Here is a 20,413-nt window from a genome sequence, read left to right as displayed (position 1 = left end):
AGTAAAATGTTTTATTAAAGAAATGAATACTCCTAAACCAAAGAGTATGTTTGCTCATGAGTATATCAAACTATCGAAGAAACCCACTCCAATTTCGTGATACAGGATATATAACATGGCTCCCTTTTACTCGTCTCAGTTAAAAGGATTTCACTCTTTCATGACTTTGAATTTCTATATCCGAAAAAGGTTACTGTCCAAGAGCCAACTTTGGATAGTGATAATCATACTGCCTATTCTTTTTGTTTTCCTCATATTATAGATATGATCAAAAGCCAGATGTATTTCAAACAATTTGAAGCGGTAAAAAGAACTTTTTTTCTTATTTCTTTCTCTCGTTAGCTCAGGCCGTAGCGGCTGAAGATCGTCGCTTCAAAGTTTTTATCCCGTTTACGATTGATGGCCAAATATTTTTTAATGTGGCTATAATATCACTTAAAACTAATTTTTCAGGAGAAGAAATAAAAAAAGGGCGACACAAAGCTACGACAATTTAGTTTCTTTTCAAGAAAATAAAAGGAGATCGAGAGCAGGAAATGTCTTCTTGGACACAAGGGGGCAGTGCAAAGTAAGATGCATACTTGTATGTTACACTACTGTGTTATTACGAAATGTCTTTTGACAGAAAACGTATCTTGCAACTTTTCTTTCTTTTTTTTTTTTTGTTCCTTTAGTATCTTATATGGAAGACGGTAGATCATTATTTAATCCTTCGAATTTTATTTCTACACCACAACCAGATAGTGGAGAATTGGTGTCCAAAACACTATCTTTATTTTCCATCACAATCATGTCAATTTTATTTGGTGTAAAGACATATAATGTTCAGTTCAAATACTTGTCTTGTTCTCGATGGCTTGTTTTAGCTCTTTATGTTCTATCATGGGCATTCACCATGTCCGGCACTTTATTCGTATTTACAAATAATGGCAAGTTGTATGTGAAGATCAATCAAGATCACTAAAGTATGCGTAGGAAACTATACTTCATGCTTATTAGCTGAATTGACTTGTGACATTTTTTATTCAGGGACAAAAATCATGATTTATTCTTGGTATAATAAACTCCTATTTTGATGCACACTGTTGAAATTCGTTTAGGCTCATTGAAAAAGTATGGGTTGTCTCGGCAACAAGAGAAACAAGATGGAAGACAAAATCGTATCGATTTCATGCCTTTCTTATGACACCTTATGTAGCTATTTTCGCGTTGATGGTAAAAGAAGAAAAGCAACAGTACTGTACTTACAAGTATAAAGATTATTTTCCATATCGCAGAACTAGAAGCAGATGGGACATGCATTATTGGCTTGAGACCTGTTGCTAGTATTCCCTTATTAGTAAGTCGTCACAAATATCGCAGTTATTTGACTCATATCCGTTAGGTATACGATTTTGTAAGCCTATCTACAAATCAGCCTTAACAATCGACTGATATATGTCTAATAGGTCTTCAATCTTTACATGACAATCTTGTTTGTTATGCCTTTAATGCAGCTAGGAAAAAGTGTGAGAACAGACTGGAAAACGTCTCGTCTTCAGAATGTAGCTAGACGTACACTAATTGCTTCCATTGTGTCACTCTTAGTCTCTTTTGCTAATGTGTTAGCACTCGCTGTCCTCAATGGAAGAGAGCGAGGTGTTTTGTGCCTTACGTGCTGTACTGTAGATGTGACAATTAATGTAATCACTATTCATTGGGTAAATGTTACTAACATAGTATCTAAAATTAACTTGCTTGAATAGGTCACTTCAAATGGATCGTCCAAAATAACAAAGGAGATGCATTCTAGCGCTAGTAGTCCAAATGGAAATCGAACTGAGATAGAGTTAGAGAACACAGATCATCTTAAGACTTTTAGCCATTTTGCCACTTTTACTTATCCACAAACAGATCAATGCAAAGAGCACGAAATTGATTTGGAGAGTAGTATTCATGAATCACAAAGTAATAGCAGTAGAAAATCTTTAACTAAAAAAATATAGTATGTTTATCTTTCCAAGAGAAAAACATATTCTAAGGTGATGTCCTTGGCTTGAAAAACAAAGATCTCTTTTGACGCTTCTCCTCTTGTTTCTGTGAACTTCCATCTTTTCTTTTTCTTTCTTGTTGCTTGTCTTGATTAGAGAGTTTCAAAGCAAAATGATAGTCTGAATGTTCTTCAACTTGACTTAGTTGGATTCGTTGTTTGCATTCGTCACATACAAATGTATCTACATCGTCCATTTTTGGTTTCTTTTCAATACCAAAAGAAAACAATCCTTTTTTAATTGTGGAGCTTTTTTTAGTTGGTATGATTTCTGTAGTTGTTTTGCCATTGGCATGATGTGCGCTTGTCATGTTTGATTTAGTGAAGAAATGATTGATAGTTTGTGATGCAGCCGATTCGTCCTGCGTTAGGCCAAAAGCACACAAATCAAAGCCAATACAAGGATACGCATCTTTCAATGAGTTGAACAAGGCAGCTGCTTTCTTGGCCAGTATTTCTATGTGGTTTGTTAAACATCCTCATTCGCTTTTTTTTATCAACTTTACCATGTGTCTTTAACTCGTCCTTGTGAAATGCACTCATTGTTCTTGATTTGTAGTTTCTATTGTACTCTGAAGCATATCTAATCTAATGAAAACATGTTTAGGTATATCTTTTATATTTGGAGGCATTTTAATATTTACTGAAATATTTTTGGGCCAAGTACCATAGTCTTCATGATGGCGCATAATTCTATTATGTAACTCAATAGCTAAGATTGAAAACCATTTCTGCATCTCTTCTGCATTTACAATAGCAGGTCTAAAGGATTTGGATGCCATTAAAGATTTGGGTGCCTTGGATGGCGTTACTAAGAAAATGAGTACAGACCTTCAATGCAAATAATATACCTTCTTCAAAATCAATGCCTCGGCAGATATTATATACATGTAATCCTGTAGATGGACCAAATCTTGCCTGAAGATCCTGTGCACTGTATTTCCAGAGCTCATTCGCATTCAATACTTCTAAATCAGACCCTATTTCGCTGCCTAATTTCCCTCCTAAATTTCTAATTTTCTGAAAGGGTATATCGCGCATAAAATCCATTCTTGCAATATCTCTTAATACAGTCTAGATATAGTTAATATTCATATAAGAAAAAAAAAGATATATACCTGTTTGTTAGGCTTATGTCTACTTGAACACAATTTGGCCAATGTCTTGTTATGTGCAATACCCGCAGAACAAGTATATTGCAACTTATCATACACTTCTTTTCGAATTTCAGTGGCAAGTTCTGCTCCCAATGCAAGCTGAAGGTCTTTCCAAGTTGTTTCTGACCAATGTCGTTCATCACTTAATTCTAGACGCCTTTCTTCTTCTTTAGATTCAACCGTGATGCCCAATTGATCCCAATCTACTTCCACACCACATACATCATGATCCAACTTATCCATCAAATCAGGCCTACACTGAATGTACCTTTGAATTAAACGGCTATTGATTGTCTTTGTGACATCCATAAATCCCTCATCGGAACCGATTTTCTGGATGGTGTCACAGTGCTTATGAAAGATCTTGAAAATCTCTCGAGAAGCGTTCCGATAAGCATCTAAAGATACTTTATGTGTATTTCTATCTGGATTTGCATGGTATTTGGGCTCTGTATCATTAGGACCATAAGTAGCGACATGTAATAGTTGAATATCAGGACATAATTTCTTGGCTTCTGTTACATTGGTCATTCGCTTAATGCCTGATTTCCTTGCAGCATAATTGACTTTATTTATCAGCATTGACATAATCATGAACGCATGTTTTTTTTTATTACCTGCAATTAGACCATGCCATTGTTGTACTGCTGCTGGTACATCAGATGGGATACCTAACCGTACTTGTTCTATGGAACAAGTATTAATATATGAATATATCGCTTTCTATTATTTACCAACTTGACAATAGAAACAATCTAGAAACGAGATCGTTAACATACTTTGTTTTATCAGGAACAAGATCGCAATATACCCAAGTCAATATGTAAGATACACCGTGAGTCTCTTAAAGCTGTTGGTAATAAGTCCATATTAAACAGACAACTACGAAGCAATGAAACAAAAACAAAAAGTCTTTTTTTTATAGGTGCGTGTGTGACTTTGCAACGTTTGATTTTTATTTTGAAATATGAAAGAGGGGTAATACAGAAAAAAGGAGCTATTTAGCACTTGCATTCAGAGCCACAGTTGCAACCTATTTATATGTCAGTATATACAAACGTGTGTTTATAGAAAGACAATACCTTGGTTAGATCCTAATACAATAGTATAAAAAAACGCGTCAACTGAGTATGTATGACTTACCTTTGCAAGAGCAAGATTGGTTGTGTTGTTTGGCTTTGCAGTTTTGACAAGCACATTCGTTGCCACACTTGCATTCACCAGAGTTAGTGCAGCTAAAGCAAATATTGCCAAATAAACATACATCCTTAACACAATTATCTTTACTTACGAGCATGTATCTTCTTTTCTACAGGGACAGGCCATTTTAATAAGTATAAATTAAAAGAAAAATAAAAACGTATGGGAAAAAAAAGAGTCCTTTATATATGCGTCTATTGAAACAACCGTCAAACGAGTGCTTGTCGTGGTAAACTCCGTCAAATCGTTGTATTTGTTAATAACAACAAACAACGACATTTTTATACAACACACGTACATCTATAATAAGGCCTTTCTTTTACTTTGTCTTTTAAGAATTTCTCGAGTCATTTTTTAACGAAAAAGACCAAGATACAGCTTGCTTTCAACGTTGCACATGACTAGTTTTTCCTGCAAGGAATTGCGTCAATTATTTCGCAATCTTTTGTCATTCCGAGGGAAAATACAAAACAAGTTTTATTGAAGAGGATACATAGAACTGACTCGTTTTGATCGTTCAACATCTGCCACTGCACCACGATGAGGTGGTTGTACAGTCATAAAATCAATGCAATGTCGAGGAAAGACACCTTTTTGATTTCCTCTTGTTACGTTGATACCTTGGCACCAACCATCATCATATTCAACTAACAAATCAATTTGATCACCTGGTTCAATATCCAGTTCATCACTTAAAGTGGGTACAAAAGTAGCAACTACAACAAATTTACCAATAATAGGTATATTTGGTGTAGGCGAAGTGACAGTAGTTGGAGGAGTTGGAAAGGAAATATTCATTTTAGACTCATAAGCAGAGGAAGGAGGGAAATTGTTTTCTTGTTGCTTTGATGGGAGTGGATCATGGTTGCCGAATCCCATGGTGAATGGATCAGATTTGATGGCTTTATGAGCGAGTTGACGTGCTTTTTTCTTTTTTCTGGCTACAAGAAATGCAGCTGCGCCGAGAATAACGACAGCAATGGCAGCAATGATGCCGCCGATTAAACCACCCGAAGAAGAGGATGATGATGACGAAGTATTATTAGCTGCTGCTCCGACTGCTGATGTTGCTGTAGATGAAGGTAGAGCTTCTGTACTAGAATGAATAGAAGCAGAACTTGTAACTAAAGTAGTAGTAGGAGTAGCAGTAGTAGTAGCAATAGTAGTAAGGATAGCATTGGCGCTACTGCTCGCTACTACAGAGCTTTTATTAGTTCCTTTTGCACTGGATGCTTTATGTGTCGTTGCCTTATGTGTAGTTTCTTGTTTATTCGATGTAGAAGTTGCTTTTTTAGTCGCTGCTTCCTCTATTTAAAAAAAGAATGAATAAGTGTAAAGATAGCATTTAATTAAATTTACTCTCAGTTTTAGTGGCAGTGTGTGTGGTTGATTCAGCTCTTTTTTCAGGCATCCACAAAGCATTTACATTGGCCGCTAATGCAGCAATAAAGACTAGGTTTGAGATGGTCATCTTGAGATTCAGCAAAAAGTAAAGTGAGCAATAAAAGGACTGGAAAGTGGCTAAGGAAGGAGAGAAAGGGGGAGAATGAAAAGAAACAAAAGAGAGAGAGAGTGAGTGAGAAAGAACAATAAAAAAATACAATAACTTGATAAGCGAATGATGTTTGAGTACTGAAATTACAATACAAAAATAAGTCGGGCAAAGGATACACAATGTGTTACGCTTAAAGAAAACAGATCTTCAAGGACCATTTTGTTTTGTAAGCAACATTTTGTCAAAATAATAAGACATGGGAATTGTAATAGGCCAGTTAATCAATGGTAGAAGTCATTGTCAAAAAAAAACCTTAATCCTTTTCTTAATCGTAATCTCGAATCTCAAAATGGTAATAGGAGAAACACCAAAAGGAACTTGCATGGGTCAATTAACCGAAGGGTGTCTATTACAAATCATATTAAGGGTCTCTCTTTGAATTCAAGCACTAATTGAAATCAACCTCTGGATTTCAATTGATCCTATCATATTCTACACTCAAATCGAATGTGTAACACTTTTATTTCATGCAATTGGTAAACTTTATTTCCTGCTTAGTTACACGAAAGTGTATCCCCTAGCTTTAACCGTATTTATTTTGAAGTTTTTTATTAAGTACTTTTTTTTTGTATGTATAAATTATATGCGCATACACATATAGAAAAGCGAGTCTATTTACAAAAGGGATGAAGAGGGGAGGAGAGTTTACAAATAGTTATTATGAAAGGGAGGAAAGGGAAATCACAAATGTATAATACTTTTTAGAATAATGAACCAGAAACAGAGTTGAGCATGGGTGATGAGGTAGATGTAGGTGATGGAGGAGCAGAGAAGAGAGTAGAGCCAAAGGTAGCCAAGGTTTGGTTCAATGCAGCCATATGGGAATGTTCAATATGGTATTTTAAGCCATTCAAGTTCTTGTAACGCTTGCCACATTCACCGATGGTGCATTGATAGGGCTTAGAAAGACTGTTTTCATTTTCTTCATCAAGGAGATTACAATGACCATGTTGATTGTGGTATTTAAGGCCATTGGGATTCTTGTAGGCTTTGTCACAGCCAGATACAGGACACTTGTAAGGCTTATCAGCATTAGAGTCGAGTGGGAAAACTATGATTTGGGATTAATTATCGCATTCTCTAAATTATATAATATACTTACTTGAATTAGCAGTGGCTAACAAAGCGCCAGCTTGAGCAAGGAAATCTTCATCAGTCATAATAGGTGTAGGAAGATCACCGTTGAGTGAAGAAGCCATAGCCAATTTTTTAGCAGCGGATTGAGTCAAAAGATCCAAGGCAGAGGGAGAAGAACCACTGTATTGACTGTAAGATCTCTTTTTTCCGGACTTCTTTGTGCTGCTGGCAGCAGGTTCTTCATTAACTTCGTCCTCAATGCTAGAAGTAGCCGCAGCATTTGTGGCATTGTAGAGATCAGAAAGGTACGCAGCAGCTCTCTTCTTGATAACATCAATGTTTGAAAGGTCGTTTTCCTCTAAAATAGGGCTGCTAGGAGTAGAGTCACCATCGATAGAAGAGAAAGAGAGGGAAGGAGACCAGCTATCGGTATCATCATCAAACAAGCTACTTTCATCATCTTCCAAGCGAACATGACACTCTTCATAGTGTTGCAGCAAATCATGAAGGTCGTTCAAAATAAGACCACAACAAGCAAAGTCACGACAAAAGGAAGCTTCAAGATCTTTTGATTCGAAAGTGTCTTTAATGTCATTTTGTGGCACACAAAGTTGAAAGTCATATGTACTATAAAGAAAGCGCGTTAGAGAAAACCAGTATATTATGAACAATGAAACTTACTCAAAGCTAATGTCTTGCTTGGGCACAGTAATAGTGCTCATACGGCGAATGGAGTTGTATTCAACGGGAACAGGCATGGTTAATGTACGGAAAGAAAAGAAAAGAAAAAAAGAGGGTGAATATAATAATGAAAAAAAGAAAACAAAAGGAATTGATTGAGCCTTTTATATCAATAAGAAGGGTTACATGGAATAAAGTTCCGCTTTTTCTTGTACAACTCTTTTGGCGGTGTTTCAAGAAGAAAGTTTTTTTTTTCAACTAACGATGAAAGTATTTTTTTTTTTGTTAGTCCGTCTCGGCTGTTGTTGAATAATTAACTTTTTTATATACAATAGGTTTTACTTTTACGTATTGTATTGGCAACAAGGTCAAAATATGATCACATACAATACATAAAAAGATCAACCTAAGAGTTACGTACTATCTTCTTCACTTGGTATGGTCTGACCTCATGTGGGTTTCCTTTTTACTTTATTGCAAAGTTGAACATCCGACAAAAGTGTTTACTGTATCACTTTTATGGCTTTCGTGTCAACAAACTACTTTATATCATTCTCTTGTTCTCTCCGATTAGACATGGTGTATTTGTTTATTGACATCATAAAGTATCAGTATAAGTCTTGTTTCATTATCTTGCTTGTTAGCCATGCTTGCTAGTTACACAATCAAAAAACTGTTTTTTCTTTTTCAGAGAAAGGTAAATCGATTAGTTGGAGAGGCACAATGATATATCTATGCATATACAAAAGAGATATTATTTGATTTTGTGTAGTAAACCTGAGACATTTCAATGTCAACTTAAAAAAAAACTGTATTTTTCCATATTCACTCAACACGTATTCTGAAATTCAATATACACACATTTTCTTTCTTTTTCTTTTGTTTGCGATCTCGCGATGAGTGACTCCAAAGAAACGCTAAGGGACCGTTACTTACAACTTTTGCTTCATGTTACGAAGGAAGCACCAAAAGCTACGTTTTATATGCACGGAGGGACCACTGTTCAAGGCAATTTGCGTGGCACTGACAGCGAAAATAATCGATTTAGAGTGGATCAGTTAGAATCACCGCTTGGTCTTTACGAACACGCAGTCCTGCGCGGCACTGATATTGACATGATTGAATATTCCATTCAGAAATAAAGACCATACTCCCTTTGTCATCCAAATGTGAATACTTAAAAAGGCAACTGCTTGCGTTGCTTTATTGAGCACAAAAATATAGGTGACCCTTATTATTGTCAAATTGGTCGCCGAAAACTAAACACAAAAAGACTCCTTGTGTCTCATCTCGTTTACTTGTCTTTGCTTATATACATAGCTCTGATACATCTGAATATGACTAGGTTTCTACATATATCCTTATAACTTTCCCTCGGCCTTGGCCTTTCTCTATAGATTAGGCTCAAAAGAGCGTGTATTACCTGAGTAACATTCGCAACTTTAAACCTTTTTTTCAAGCGGCTAAATAAATCACATAAGGTTTATTATATATATATATAAAATGTGTTAGTAATTCATTTAACTGTGATAATTTACAGCAAGTAACTCAAGGCTTCTTTAAATAAGTATATGTTGAGCGTGCTGTATAACTTTAATTTTATAAAGCTGCATAGTGTTGTCTATGATTTGAGCTGCTTGACACCCTTGATATGTAGCATGAAATGATCGTGGTAAAATAAAAACTTGTAAGCCTTGGTTTACAATTTAGAACTGAGTCTCTTAGACAAGGAAGACACCCAATCAACAACTTCAACATTTGTTACACAGGAACCGTAGAAATCTGTAGTGGTAATCTAATTAGATTTATACACATAATCACATCGCCAAATGTAGAATAAGGCAAGCCCGGTTTGTACTCTATTTAACTCTTGTACATTGTAGCCATTTCAGTAAATGCCAGTGATCACATATGTGGAGCAAATGTAATAAATCCTGTATAACATTTCGAACTTTATTCTGAAAGCTTACAAGGGTATAATAACCAAAACTAACTGGCAAGTATAAGCACAGAAAATAATGAATGATCTCCTCTTCATTGAGCTAGTAAAAATCTAGATCTTGATTTGTTTGTTTGCTTGTGAATTTCCAATTGGTTGTTTGGGCTCACCAATAAACTATTTTTGAGGCTATCCTATTTACGATCGATCCAACACACACACAAACAGAATCCAGGAAGAACAATAGAAGGTACTTGTTTGCATAACAATTCCTTTATTGTTATTTAGTCCTTGCTTATTCGTTCGGTTTTAAACGTTTTTAGTCTTGCAGGTTTCTCAAAAAGAAGTTGACAAGCTAAGCACGGTGTAACGTGTCCCAGGCTAACATTGTTATTGACAGTTTGATCATGGGGGACAAACAACAACAAATAAACTTATGGGGAAAGGCTTCTTCCCTTCTCAACCTACAAGCATCTTCAGCCCAAAAACATGACAAAATGTATGAAACTAACAAAAAAAAGCTTGTGCAACTTGTACGTTAAACATAGGCCTAAAGTCTATTCTTAATTAAATAATTAAAGATCAGCTGCTGTGATTTTAACCGAAAAATAGCAAACAACAAATACATCAATGCAGTAACAAGCTTTTATTCTTCTTGGGTTTTTGAAACGACACCAATCAACAAATACAGAATAATATAAGGTTGCATGAAAAAAAGTAAACAAAAAAAAACGATGAGAACAATGATAAAGGGAAAAGGCTCGGAACTTATTGGATTAGGCTTTTTGGATTAGATCAATTGGCCAAGCCAAGTTCTTTTGAATTGAGTCACCTAAAACATGCACATTTTAAATAGATGAACGTGTTTTATGTATAACAAGACTTCTCAATTTCAAAGGAAGAGTACTTTGTACACTTATTTGACACATATGACGTTGAAAATTCACGGTGCTTGAGATAAATGCTTGTGAAAAAAAAAGCTGAGAAAGGAGATCGCTTACGCGAATAATGTCAACACGCTTCAAATGATACTGTATTACATTTAGAGAATAATGAATACGATCTAAAGAACATAATATTTGATTTTTTAATATACATTGCTCTAATTTAGTACTTAAATATGTTTACAAGAAGAGTATAGCAAGCTACAGTGCGCATCAACCCAAAAAGGGTGGCTGATATTACTTCAATTTCAATTTCAGGGCTTTTGTTAATCATGACTTGTCTTTATATTCATAATCATTCAAGACTTTATTCATTTATTAGTATTTTTTAAATCAACAGAGGCTAAACAGTTTCTTTATATATATATTGGAGCAATTGTTTCTTTTTAGATAAAAGATTTTCAGAATTAAAGTTTTTTTAGACCTTTGGAATGACATACTATGTCATAGACAGGACAATACATCATATAGAAAATCTTTGTTTCTAGATAAGTCAAAAATTAATATTTGATAGACTTCGCTGTTTATAGCATTGTTTTTCACAGTTGATTTCAACCTTTTATCAAGAATTATTCATACTAAAGAAATTCTATCGAGAATTCTAAATTAGTCATAGTGTGGACTATGGCTTTTACAAGTGCTTAACAAATATTGCATTGCAATGTTATGCAACATCTTTACTTTATCATTCTATTGATCATAACTTTAATAAGTAGTCTGAAAACGTATATTATATCTGACGTATAGAAGATCGCAGCTAACCAAAAAAGAAGACAGGTGCATAAAAACAACACTAATGTAGTAAAAAAAATCCAAAGACCAGTATAACTGTTTTCTGCCATTACAGAAATTGTTCTATGTCATTGTCGATCCTGAAAATCGCCCAGTCTGATTGACTCAAGGTCATGCACAAAAGGTAAATATTGATGCTTATTTCAATATGTATTGCTGATAGGAAAAACAGTACTTTATTGTATTGAAAAACATATAAAGCTCATTACACTATTAAAAAACAAAATTGCCAAGACAATTAAGCATAAAAGTCTGCACCCTCTCATTAAAGCTCTTGTTTCCTGCTTGCCTCGCGCATTTAAAGCCTTGAAAAAAACATTCATGGAGCAATCAAGGCATTGTTATAGATATTCATTTATTCTTAATCAACGCGCAATATAACTTATTTGACCGCAAGCAAAAAAGCTGCTGTGGGCGATAGGATATGTTTCAAGTGAATTAACAACCATAATAAACTTCTTGCCGAACACTGGATTGGCTGAAAACCTCAATGGCTTAAACGCAAAACAAACAGAGACAGCTAAACGAGTTAAAAAAAATACAAAGAAGCATAAACAGTAAAACTTTGGTTTATTTATAAGGTATGAATGGCTATGATTGATGAAAACCATCGTGTAAAATCAATATATTTATAACGTTTCTATAACAAATGCTTCATAAGGCCAATTAGCTCGATCAAGATTGGCTTTTGGCTTCAATTATACCATTTTCAAATCAAAGAGTTGAAGAAAAAAAGCGCCAAGCAAAATCTATTTTATCATGGTTATCTAGAATTTTCTTCCTGTCCTGAAACTCCTTTTTCTTTTGTCTCTTGCATTCTCTAATATCTTAAAAAAAACGCTTTTTTCTATTATGAACATATTATTATGGCAATCAGGACTTGATCTAAACGCAGGGTTACTCATATGTGGGTCATGCCTACCATTTTGCACGGAACGGCTGATTTTTAAAGATCAGCAATAATATCAGGACGCAATCCCATTGGGGAGAAATTCTTGACTGCTGTTTTTGAAGGAATGTAACTTGAATTCCGTGTAACTCTCATTATATCTAAGAGTAACTGGTGGCTTAGAATCTATGAATCATATCAAAAATTTTAATAGTGATTTCGAAGTACAGATGTCAAAACCGTTTAAAAGAAGCAAGCAAAACAAGGATAAAATAATGTTCAATCAAAGGGATGATGACTACATTGTTCCCATCTTCTGACTTTTGAAGAGTCAACGAATGATAATCAACGAAAAAGAGATGGATCTAAATAAGCATCGGACACTCAATATAAAAAAAAGATTTTTATTTTCGAAAAAAGTATAAAAAGGGGGCCAAAATACACTCAATGAACTTTTCAGCTTCTTTGGCTGACGATTCCCGTATTACACTTTTTTCTTCTATCAAATAAATTCTCTTTCTTTCTTTTTACTTTATTTATACATTTGCATCTTGTGTTCCTTGATCAAACGCACGTGCAATTAATTCAATCAAATCAAGTTCGTTGTCATTTCTGCATAGACCAGTTTAAGATTTTTTATACAAGAGTAATAAGAGACTAACTATGCATAAACATGTTACTAATCCTTTCAATCAGTCTTCCCTATCTCTAAATTAAAAGCTATATCCTTCTATAAAAAGCCTCGCTTCTCTTAACTGATAAACATATTCTTTAAAATGGCATCAAACATCCCAGTTCCTCCTGCTACTTCTGCTCCTATCATTAATTCTATTCTCGGTGCTCACATTACAGCTCCCGCTGCTAATGCTACACCTATCAGCCGTTCTCCTCGTTCTCCTTCTGCTCCTCATCGCCCTGCTGCTGCCTTGGAGGATCCCAAGGACGTCACTACTGCTGCACTTGTCTTGAAGGATGGAACTAGCTTCCAGGGTATTTCATTTGGTTCAGAAACAAAGAGTATTTCCGGTGAATGTGTCTTCCAAACTGGTAAGTTATTTTTTTATACGGAGATTGCGGAGTGTGTGTGTGGGGTGCGTGTTTTTGTATGGACGAACCTATTTGTGGGGTAAATTTGTTTTTGAATTTTCTGACAAATTCCCCAATTAGGTATGGTTGGTTACCCCGAGTCTCTGACCGATCCTTCTTACCGAGGCCAAATCTTGGTTGTTACTTTCCCTTTGGTTGGTAACTATGGTGTTCCTTCTCGTTCTGAAATGGACGAGTTGCTCAAGGATCTCCCCAAGAGATTTGAATCTAACCAGATTCATGTTGCTGGTTTGATTGTGGGCAGTTATTCTACTGACTACTCTCACTATCTTGCTGATTCATCTCTTTCTACTTGGTTGAAGGAAAACGACGTTCCTGCTTTGTACGGTATTGATACTCGTGCTATGACCAAGAAGATCAGAGAAGATGGTGTTACTTTGGCCAAGATTTTATTCCCTAAGAAGACTACTAGCGCCCTTGAAAATGCTGCTTCTGCTCTTGGTCTTTCTTCTGGTGCTGAAGTCCCTGAAACTGAACGTTGGAAGAAGAATTACGAAGACGTTGAATGGGTTGATCCCAATGATCGTAACTTGGTTGCTGAAGTTTCTATCAAGGAACCCAAGATCTACTATCCTGATCCCGCTAATGCCATCAAGACTCCCTCTGGCCGTACTATGCGTGTTATTGCTGTTGATATTGGTATGAAATACAACCAAATTCGTTGTTTCGTCTACCGTGGTGTTGAACTTAAGGTTGTTCCTTGGGATTATGACTTTAGTGCTGAACCTGTTGATGCCTTTGATGGTCTTTTCCTTTCCAACGGTCCTGGTGACCCAACTACCATTCAACTCACTATCAATAGAGTCCGCGAATACATCAACAACATCAAGAAACCCATCTTTGGTATCTGTTTGGGTCATCAAGTTATGGCTCTTGCTGCTGGTGCCAAAACCATGAAGATGAAGTATGGTAACCGTGGTCACAACATCCCTTGTACTAGTATGATCTCTGGTCGCTGTTACATCACTTCTCAAAACCATGGTTATGCTGTTGATGCCTCTACTCTTCCTGAAAACTTCCAAGAACTCTTTGTCAATGCTAACGACGGTTCCAACGAAGGTTTGATTCACAAGACTTTGCCCATCTTCTCTGTTCAATTCCACCCTGAATCTACTCCTGGCCCTCGTGATACTGAATTCTTGTTTGATGTCTTTATCAACAACATCAAGGAATGTCTTGAAAAGAACACCTTGGTTCCTGTTAGCTTGCCCGGTGGTACCAAGGCTGAAAATGTCAAGAAGAACCCTCGTGTTCATGTTGAAAAGGTTCTTGTCTTGGGTTCTGGTGGTTTGTCTATTGGTCAAGCTGGTGAATTTGATTACTCTGGTTCTCAAGCTATCAAGGCCTTGAAGGAAGAAGGTATCTACACCATCTTGATTAACCCCAACATTGCCACTATTCAAACATCCAAGGGTTTGGCTGATAAGGTTTACTTCTTGCCTGTCACTCCTGATTTTGTTCGCAAGGTTATTGAGTTTGAAAGACCTGATGGTATCTACTGTACTTTTGGTGGTCAAACTGCCTTAAGTGTTGGTATTGCTCTTAAGGATGAATTCGAAGGTCTTGGCGTCAAGGTACTTGGTACTCAAATCGACACTGTCATTACTACTGAAGATCGTGATTTGTTTGCTCAAGCCTTGTACGAAATCAACGAAAAGTGTGCTCCTTCTGCTTCTGCAGTCACTGTTGATGAGGCCATTGCCGCGGCTAAAGACATTGGCTACCCCGTCATTTGTCGTGCTGCTTATGCCCTTGGTGGTCTTGGTTCTGGTTTTGCCGATAATGAGAAGGAATTGGTCGAACTCTGTAACAAGGCTTTTGCTACTTCTCCTCAAGTCTTGATTGAAAAGTCCATGAAGGGTTGGAAGGAAATCGAATACGAAGTTGTTCGTGATTGTCAAGACAACTGTATCACTGTCTGTAACATGGAAAACTTTGATCCTCTTGGTATCCACACTGGTGATTCTATTGTCGTTGCTCCTTCTCAAACTCTTTCTGATGAAGACTACAACATGCTTCGTACCACTGCTGTTAATGTCATTCGTCACTTGGGTGTTGTTGGTGAATGTAACATTCAATATGCCTTGAACCCCTTCTCCAAGGAATACTGTATTATTGAAGTCAATGCTCGTCTTTCTCGTTCTTCTGCCCTTGCCTCTAAGGCTACTGGTTACCCTCTGGCCTTTGTTGCTGCCAAGCTTGGTTTGGGTATTCCTTTGAACGAAGTTTCCAACAGTGTTACCAAGGTCACTTGTGCCTGTTTCGAACCTTCTTTGGATTACTGTGTTGTCAAGATTCCTCGTTGGGATCTCAAGAAGTTCAACCGTGTCAGCACTGCTCTTTCTTCCTCTATGAAGTCTGTTGGTGAAGTTATGGCCATCGGTCGTACCTTTGAAGAAACTATGCAAAAGGCCATTCGTGCCATTGATTACAACCTTGTTGGTTTTGATGCTGTAAGTACTGATTTATGAGTTGTAATGCATATACTTATTTTATTTATAGTCTGACTTGATCAATGAAGAAGATATTGATTACGAACTTACTCATCCTTCTGATCAACGTTTGTTTGCTATTGCTAACGCTATGAAGAAGGGCTACACTGTTGACCGTATCTGGGAATTGACTAAGATTGACAAATGGTTCTTGAACAAGTTGATGCGTATTCACAACCTTGGTGAACGTCTTACTGGTTTCACCAAGGCTAATGTTCCTGGTAACTTGATTCGCTCTGCCAAGCAACTCGGTTTCTCTGATCGTCAAATTGCCAATAAGCTCAATAGTAACGAATTGGCTGTTCGTAAGCTCCGTCAAGAATTCGGTGTCACACCATTTGTCAAGCAAATCGATACTGTTGCTGCTGAATTCCCTGCTTTTACAAACTACTTGTACATGACCTACAATGCTATTGAACACGATATTAGCTTTGAAGACAATGGTGTTATGGTCTTGGGTTCTGGTGTCTACCGTATTGGTTCATCTGTTGAATTCGATTGGTGTGCTGTCCGCTCCATTCGTACTCTTCGTGAAAAGGGTATCAAGACCGTCATGGTTAACTACAACCCTGAGACTGTTTCTACCGATTATGATGAAGCTGATCGTCTCTATTTCGAAAACATCAACTTGGAAAGAGTTTTGGATATTTATGAAATTGAAAGGTCTTCTGGTGTTATGATGTCCATGGGTGGTCAAACACCTAACAACATTGCTTTGCCCTTATACCGTCAAAACGTCAAGGTGCTTGGTACTTCTCCTGAAATGATTGATAATGCTGAAAACCGTTACAAGTTCTCTCGTATGTGTGACAACATTGGCGTTGATCAACCTCTTTGGAAGGAATTGACTAGCTATGAAGAAGCTGAAGTCTTCTGTGCTAAGGTTGGCTACCCTGTCCTTGTTCGTCCTTCTTATGTCCTTTCTGGTGCTGCCATGAATGTTGTCTCTTCCAAGGACGATCTTGAATCTTACCTTAAAGAAGCTGCTGCTGTTTCTCGCGATTACCCTGTTGTTATTTCCAAATACATTGAAGACGCCAAGGAAATCGAAATGGATGCTGTTGCCTTGGACGGTAAATTGATCATGCACGTTGTCTCTGAACACGTCGAAAATGCAGGTGTTCATTCAGGTGATGCCACTTTGATCTTGCCTCCTCAAGACTTGGACCCCGAAACTGTTCGTAAGATTGAAGAAGCTACTGCCAAGATTGGTCGTGCCCTTAACATCACTGGTCCTTTCAACATTCAATTCATTGCCAAGAACAATGAAATCAAGGTTATCGAATGTAATGTTCGTGCTGCTCGTTCCTTCCCCTTCGTCTCCAAGGTCCTTGGTGTCGATTTGGTTGAAATGGCTACCACTGCTATGTTGGGTCTTCCTGTTGCACCTTATCCCAAGATCAGCATCCCTGAAGATTATGTTGGTATCAAGGTACCTCAATTCTCTTTCAGTCGTTTGTCTGGTGCCGATCCTGTCTTGGGTGTTGAAATGGCTTCTACTGGTGAAGTTGCTTGTTTCGGTAAAGATAAGTACCAAGCCTACATGAAGGCCTTGTTGGCTACTGGCTTCTCTCTTCCCAAGAAAAACATCTTGCTCTCTATTGGTTCTTACAAGGAGAAGATGGAAATGTTGCCTGCTGTTCGTAAATTGCATGAACTTGGCTACACCCTCTTTGCTACTACAGGTACTGCCGATTTCATTTCTGAACACAACATTCCTGTGAAGCATCTTGATCTTTTGGATGGCGAAGACAAACTTAAGGCTGAATACTCTCTTCAACAACACTTGTCCAACAACATGATTGACTTGTACATCAACTTGCCTTCCAGAAACCGTTTCCGTCGTCCTGCTTCCTACATGTCTAAGGGTTACCGTTCTCGTCGTATGGCTGTTGACTACTCCATTCCTCTCTTGACTAATGTCAAGTGCGCCAAGTTGTTTGTCGAGGCTCTTGCACGTAAGAAGGACTTTGAAATCCTCGGTGTTGATTTCAAGAGCAGCAGCTCCACTGCTACTCTTCCTGGTCTTTTCAACATCAATACTTTCTTGCCTTCTACTGACGATCTTGCTGAAGTTACCAAGGCTTCTCTCAAGTCTGGTTTGACCACTGTTTCTGCTGTCTGTGACGATATCAAGGATGCTTCTTCTCTTGAGACCATGAGCAGTGCAGCCAAGAAAAACTCTGCCGTTGACTACTTGTTGAGTATCACTGCTACTGCTGAAAACGCTGACAAGCTTGATGATGTCGCTTCTTCCGCTGCTGCTGTCTATATCAACACAGACAAGATTGGTGGTGGTAATGTCTCTGTCTTTGACTCTGTCTTTGATTCCTGGCCTAGCGATCAAATCATGATTACTGAAGCCAAGGGTACTGATCTTGCTTCCATCTTGTTGCTTGCTTCTATCCATAACCGTGTCATTCACGTCTCCAACGTAACCCACAAGGATGATTTGGCTTTGATTGAGATGACCAAGAGCAAGGGTTTGAAGGTGACCTGCGATGTTTCCATCTACTCTCTTTTCCTCAACACCACTCAAGTTGAATCCAAGTTGTTGCCCTCTACTGCTGACCAAGAAGGTTTGTGGAAGAAGTTGAAGGTCATTGACTGTTTCTCTCTCGGTTCTACTCCTTCTAAGCTCGATGGTACTCCTTCTGCTGGTATTGCTGAAGCCTTGCCTTTGCTTTTGACTGCCGTCTCTGAAGGCCGCTTGACTATTCAAGACATTATTGAGCGTATGAACGAGAACCCCAGACGCATCTTTGGTCTCATAAGCCAACCTGATACTTACATTGAAGTTGAATTGGATCGTAGCAAGGTCTGGAACACTGGTGTTCTTGCTGGCAAAAAGACTCAAGGTATTGTCAGCCGTGTTGTAATCAATGGCGTTACTGTCTTTATGGATGGTGTCATGAGAGTTAATGATATTTTGGGTCGTGATCTTTCTGTTCAAGCCAAGGCTGCTGAAGAAAGTATCTCCAAGAAGACCGATAGTGCTGCTTCTGCTGCTGCTGCTAACAGCGCCGCTGCTGCCAGCAACTTGACTGATGTACCTGAAACTGCTCCTGAAAGAAAGTCTATTCAACCTTTCGATCCGATCAAATTGGCTGGTGCTAGTGATCAACAACTTGTTCCTTTCACTTTACCTAGCTATGAAATCTCTGCTTCTCTTGCTCGTGTTGTCAGCCGATCTCCCTTCTACCGCAAGCATATCTTGCGTTCCAAACAATTTGATCGTAGTGATCTCCACTTGTTGTTTGGCGTCGCTCATGAAATGCGTAACTTGGTTGAGCTCTATGGCTCTATCAATTTGTTGCAAGGTCGTGTCATGAGTACCATGTTCTTTGAACCTTCTACTCGTACTTCCAGTTCTTTCGAGGCTGCCATGTACCGTTTGGGTGGTAAGGTTGTCTCTGTTACTGCCTCTACCTCTTCTGTTCAAAAGGGTGAATCTCTTGCTGATACTGTCCGTACTCTCGGCTGTTACTCTGATGTGATTATCCTTCGTCACCCTCAACCTGGATCTGCTCAAATTGCTGCCAAGTACTCCAAGGTTCCTATTATTAACGCTGGTGATGGTATTGGTGAACACCCTACTCAAGCCTTCTTGGATGTCTTTACTATTCGTGAAGAACTCGGTACTGTCAATGGTTTGACTATCACACTCGTAGGTGATTTGAAGAATGGTCGTACTGTCCACTCTTTAGTCAAGATCTTGGCCTACTACCAAGTCACTATCAACTATGTCTGCCCTGACTCTTTGTCTATGCCTAAGGATGTGATGGAAGAAGTAGCTGCTGCTGGTATCAAGCAAAACGTCTATGCTTCTCTTGATGAAGTCATTGGTTCTACTGATGTCTTGTACATGACCCGTGTTCAAAAGGAACGTTTCAGTACTGAAGAAGAATATCTCCGTGTCAAGGATGCCTTTATCTTGAACAATGATGTCTTGAGTAAGGCCAAGTCTCAAATGATTGTGTTGCATCCTTTGCCTCGTGTGAATGAAATCGAACCTGAAGTTGACTTTGACCAAAGAGCTGCTTACTTTAGACAAATGCGTTATGGTCTTTATGTCAGAATGGCCTTGTTGGCTCTTGTCATGGGTACTCTTCGCGGTTAAATCACTTATATATATATATACATAGTTTACACACCTATACATACTTATGCGTCGTTTTTTTTTTATCTTAATAAATTGTTTAAAAAGCGGAAACTTTAAACTTGTTAAGATGTTAGTAATCACTTTTTAACATGGAATAAGTACTTTCCGCTAAATGCATCGTTTCTTGTGTAGAAGGATACTGTCTTGTTGATGAAATTAGCGTTGGATTGACTGATATTAGTTTTGAAACAGGAGAGAGTATCTTGAAAAAAAAGTAGTTGTAAAATCCCAGAGAAAGAGTGCGATTGCCATTGCTGATAGCTTGTCTCTTGAGTTTGCAATCAGCGCTTCTTGATAATTGGATTGAGCACCAACCACTTTGACCTTGATAGCATCAAATATCTCAGCAATACGTTTCTGGAAACTAGAGACACATTCACCAATTTGAG

The 20,413-nt window shown here is 37.7% G+C and overlaps 7 protein-coding genes across 7 annotated transcripts; 3 read left to right on the top strand and 4 right to left on the bottom strand.

Annotated features, from left to right (window-relative positions):
* Positions 1-736: 736 nt before the first annotated feature.
* B0P05DRAFT_450957 (uncharacterized protein) lies at positions 737-1,703 on the top strand (the record flags this gene model as incomplete). Its single annotated transcript, XM_051573884.1, is given in 6 exon segments — positions 737-940; positions 957-1,054; positions 1,101-1,215; positions 1,259-1,339; positions 1,385-1,396; positions 1,449-1,703. Coding segments are annotated over 6 exon segments (765 nt in total), but the record flags the coding sequence as incomplete, so codon positions are not given.
* Positions 1,704-1,880: 177 nt separating this feature from the next.
* B0P05DRAFT_366476 (uncharacterized protein) lies at positions 1,881-4,093 on the bottom strand. The gene is made up of 7 exons (XM_051573640.1): positions 3,998-4,093; positions 3,921-3,941; positions 3,148-3,872; positions 2,881-3,103; positions 2,674-2,840; positions 2,536-2,617; positions 1,881-2,486 (listed from the first exon to the last, which is right to left on the bottom strand). The coding sequence occupies exons 1-7, from the start codon at positions 4,053-4,055 to the stop codon at positions 2,017-2,019; spliced, it is 1,746 nt and encodes a 581-aa protein (XP_051429089.1). The 5' UTR covers positions 4,056-4,093; the 3' UTR covers positions 1,881-2,016.
* Positions 4,094-4,099: 6 nt separating this feature from the next.
* On the bottom strand, positions 4,100-4,585 carry B0P05DRAFT_566466 (putative metallothionein MT1P3). Its single transcript, XM_051581061.1, has 4 exons — positions 4,478-4,585; positions 4,330-4,421; positions 4,269-4,280; positions 4,100-4,219 (listed from the first exon to the last, which is right to left on the bottom strand). The coding sequence occupies exons 1-4, from the start codon at positions 4,510-4,512 to the stop codon at positions 4,188-4,190; spliced, it is 171 nt and encodes a 56-aa protein (XP_051429088.1). The 5' UTR covers positions 4,513-4,585; the 3' UTR covers positions 4,100-4,187.
* Positions 4,577-6,180, bottom strand: B0P05DRAFT_566463 (uncharacterized protein). Its single transcript, XM_051581060.1, has 2 exons — positions 5,746-6,180; positions 4,577-5,693 (listed from the first exon to the last, which is right to left on the bottom strand). Exons 1-2 carry the CDS (start codon positions 5,855-5,857, stop codon positions 4,864-4,866), a joined length of 942 nt encoding a protein of 313 aa, XP_051429087.1. The 5' UTR covers positions 5,858-6,180; the 3' UTR covers positions 4,577-4,863.
* Positions 6,181-6,642: 462 nt separating this feature from the next.
* B0P05DRAFT_481840 (uncharacterized protein) lies at positions 6,643-7,776 on the bottom strand (the record flags this gene model as incomplete). The annotated part of the gene is made up of 3 exons (XM_051575198.1): positions 6,643-6,992; positions 7,044-7,645; positions 7,700-7,776. 3 exons carry the CDS (start codon positions 7,774-7,776, stop codon positions 6,643-6,645), a joined length of 1,029 nt encoding a protein of 342 aa, XP_051429086.1.
* Positions 7,777-8,550: 774 nt separating this feature from the next.
* Positions 8,551-10,161, top strand: B0P05DRAFT_566459 (SMN complex, gem-associated protein 7). Its single transcript, XM_051581059.1, has 3 exons — positions 8,551-9,162; positions 9,238-9,888; positions 9,962-10,161. The coding sequence occupies exon 1, from the start codon at positions 8,596-8,598 to the stop codon at positions 8,839-8,841; it is 246 nt and encodes an 81-aa protein (XP_051429085.1). The 5' UTR covers positions 8,551-8,595; the 3' UTR covers positions 8,842-9,162; positions 9,238-9,888; positions 9,962-10,161.
* Positions 10,162-12,731: 2,570 nt separating this feature from the next.
* On the top strand, positions 12,732-20,154 carry B0P05DRAFT_642387 (uncharacterized protein). The gene is made up of 4 exons (XM_051583805.1): positions 12,732-12,909; positions 12,960-13,310; positions 13,431-15,823; positions 15,873-20,154. Exons 2-4 carry the CDS (start codon positions 13,040-13,042, stop codon positions 19,980-19,982), a joined length of 6,774 nt encoding a protein of 2,257 aa, XP_051429084.1. The 5' UTR covers positions 12,732-12,909; positions 12,960-13,039; the 3' UTR covers positions 19,983-20,154.
* The last annotated feature ends 259 nt before the right edge of the window (positions 20,155-20,413 follow it).

This window comes from Gilbertella persicaria (genome assembly GCF_025201335.1).
Source record: "Gilbertella persicaria strain CBS 190.32 chromosome Unknown B0P05scaffold_88, whole genome shotgun sequence".
In the NCBI taxonomy this organism is placed as follows: domain Eukaryota; kingdom Fungi; phylum Mucoromycota; class Mucoromycetes; order Mucorales; family Choanephoraceae; genus Gilbertella; species Gilbertella persicaria.
This window is presented reverse-complemented; position numbering and strand designations above follow the sequence as displayed.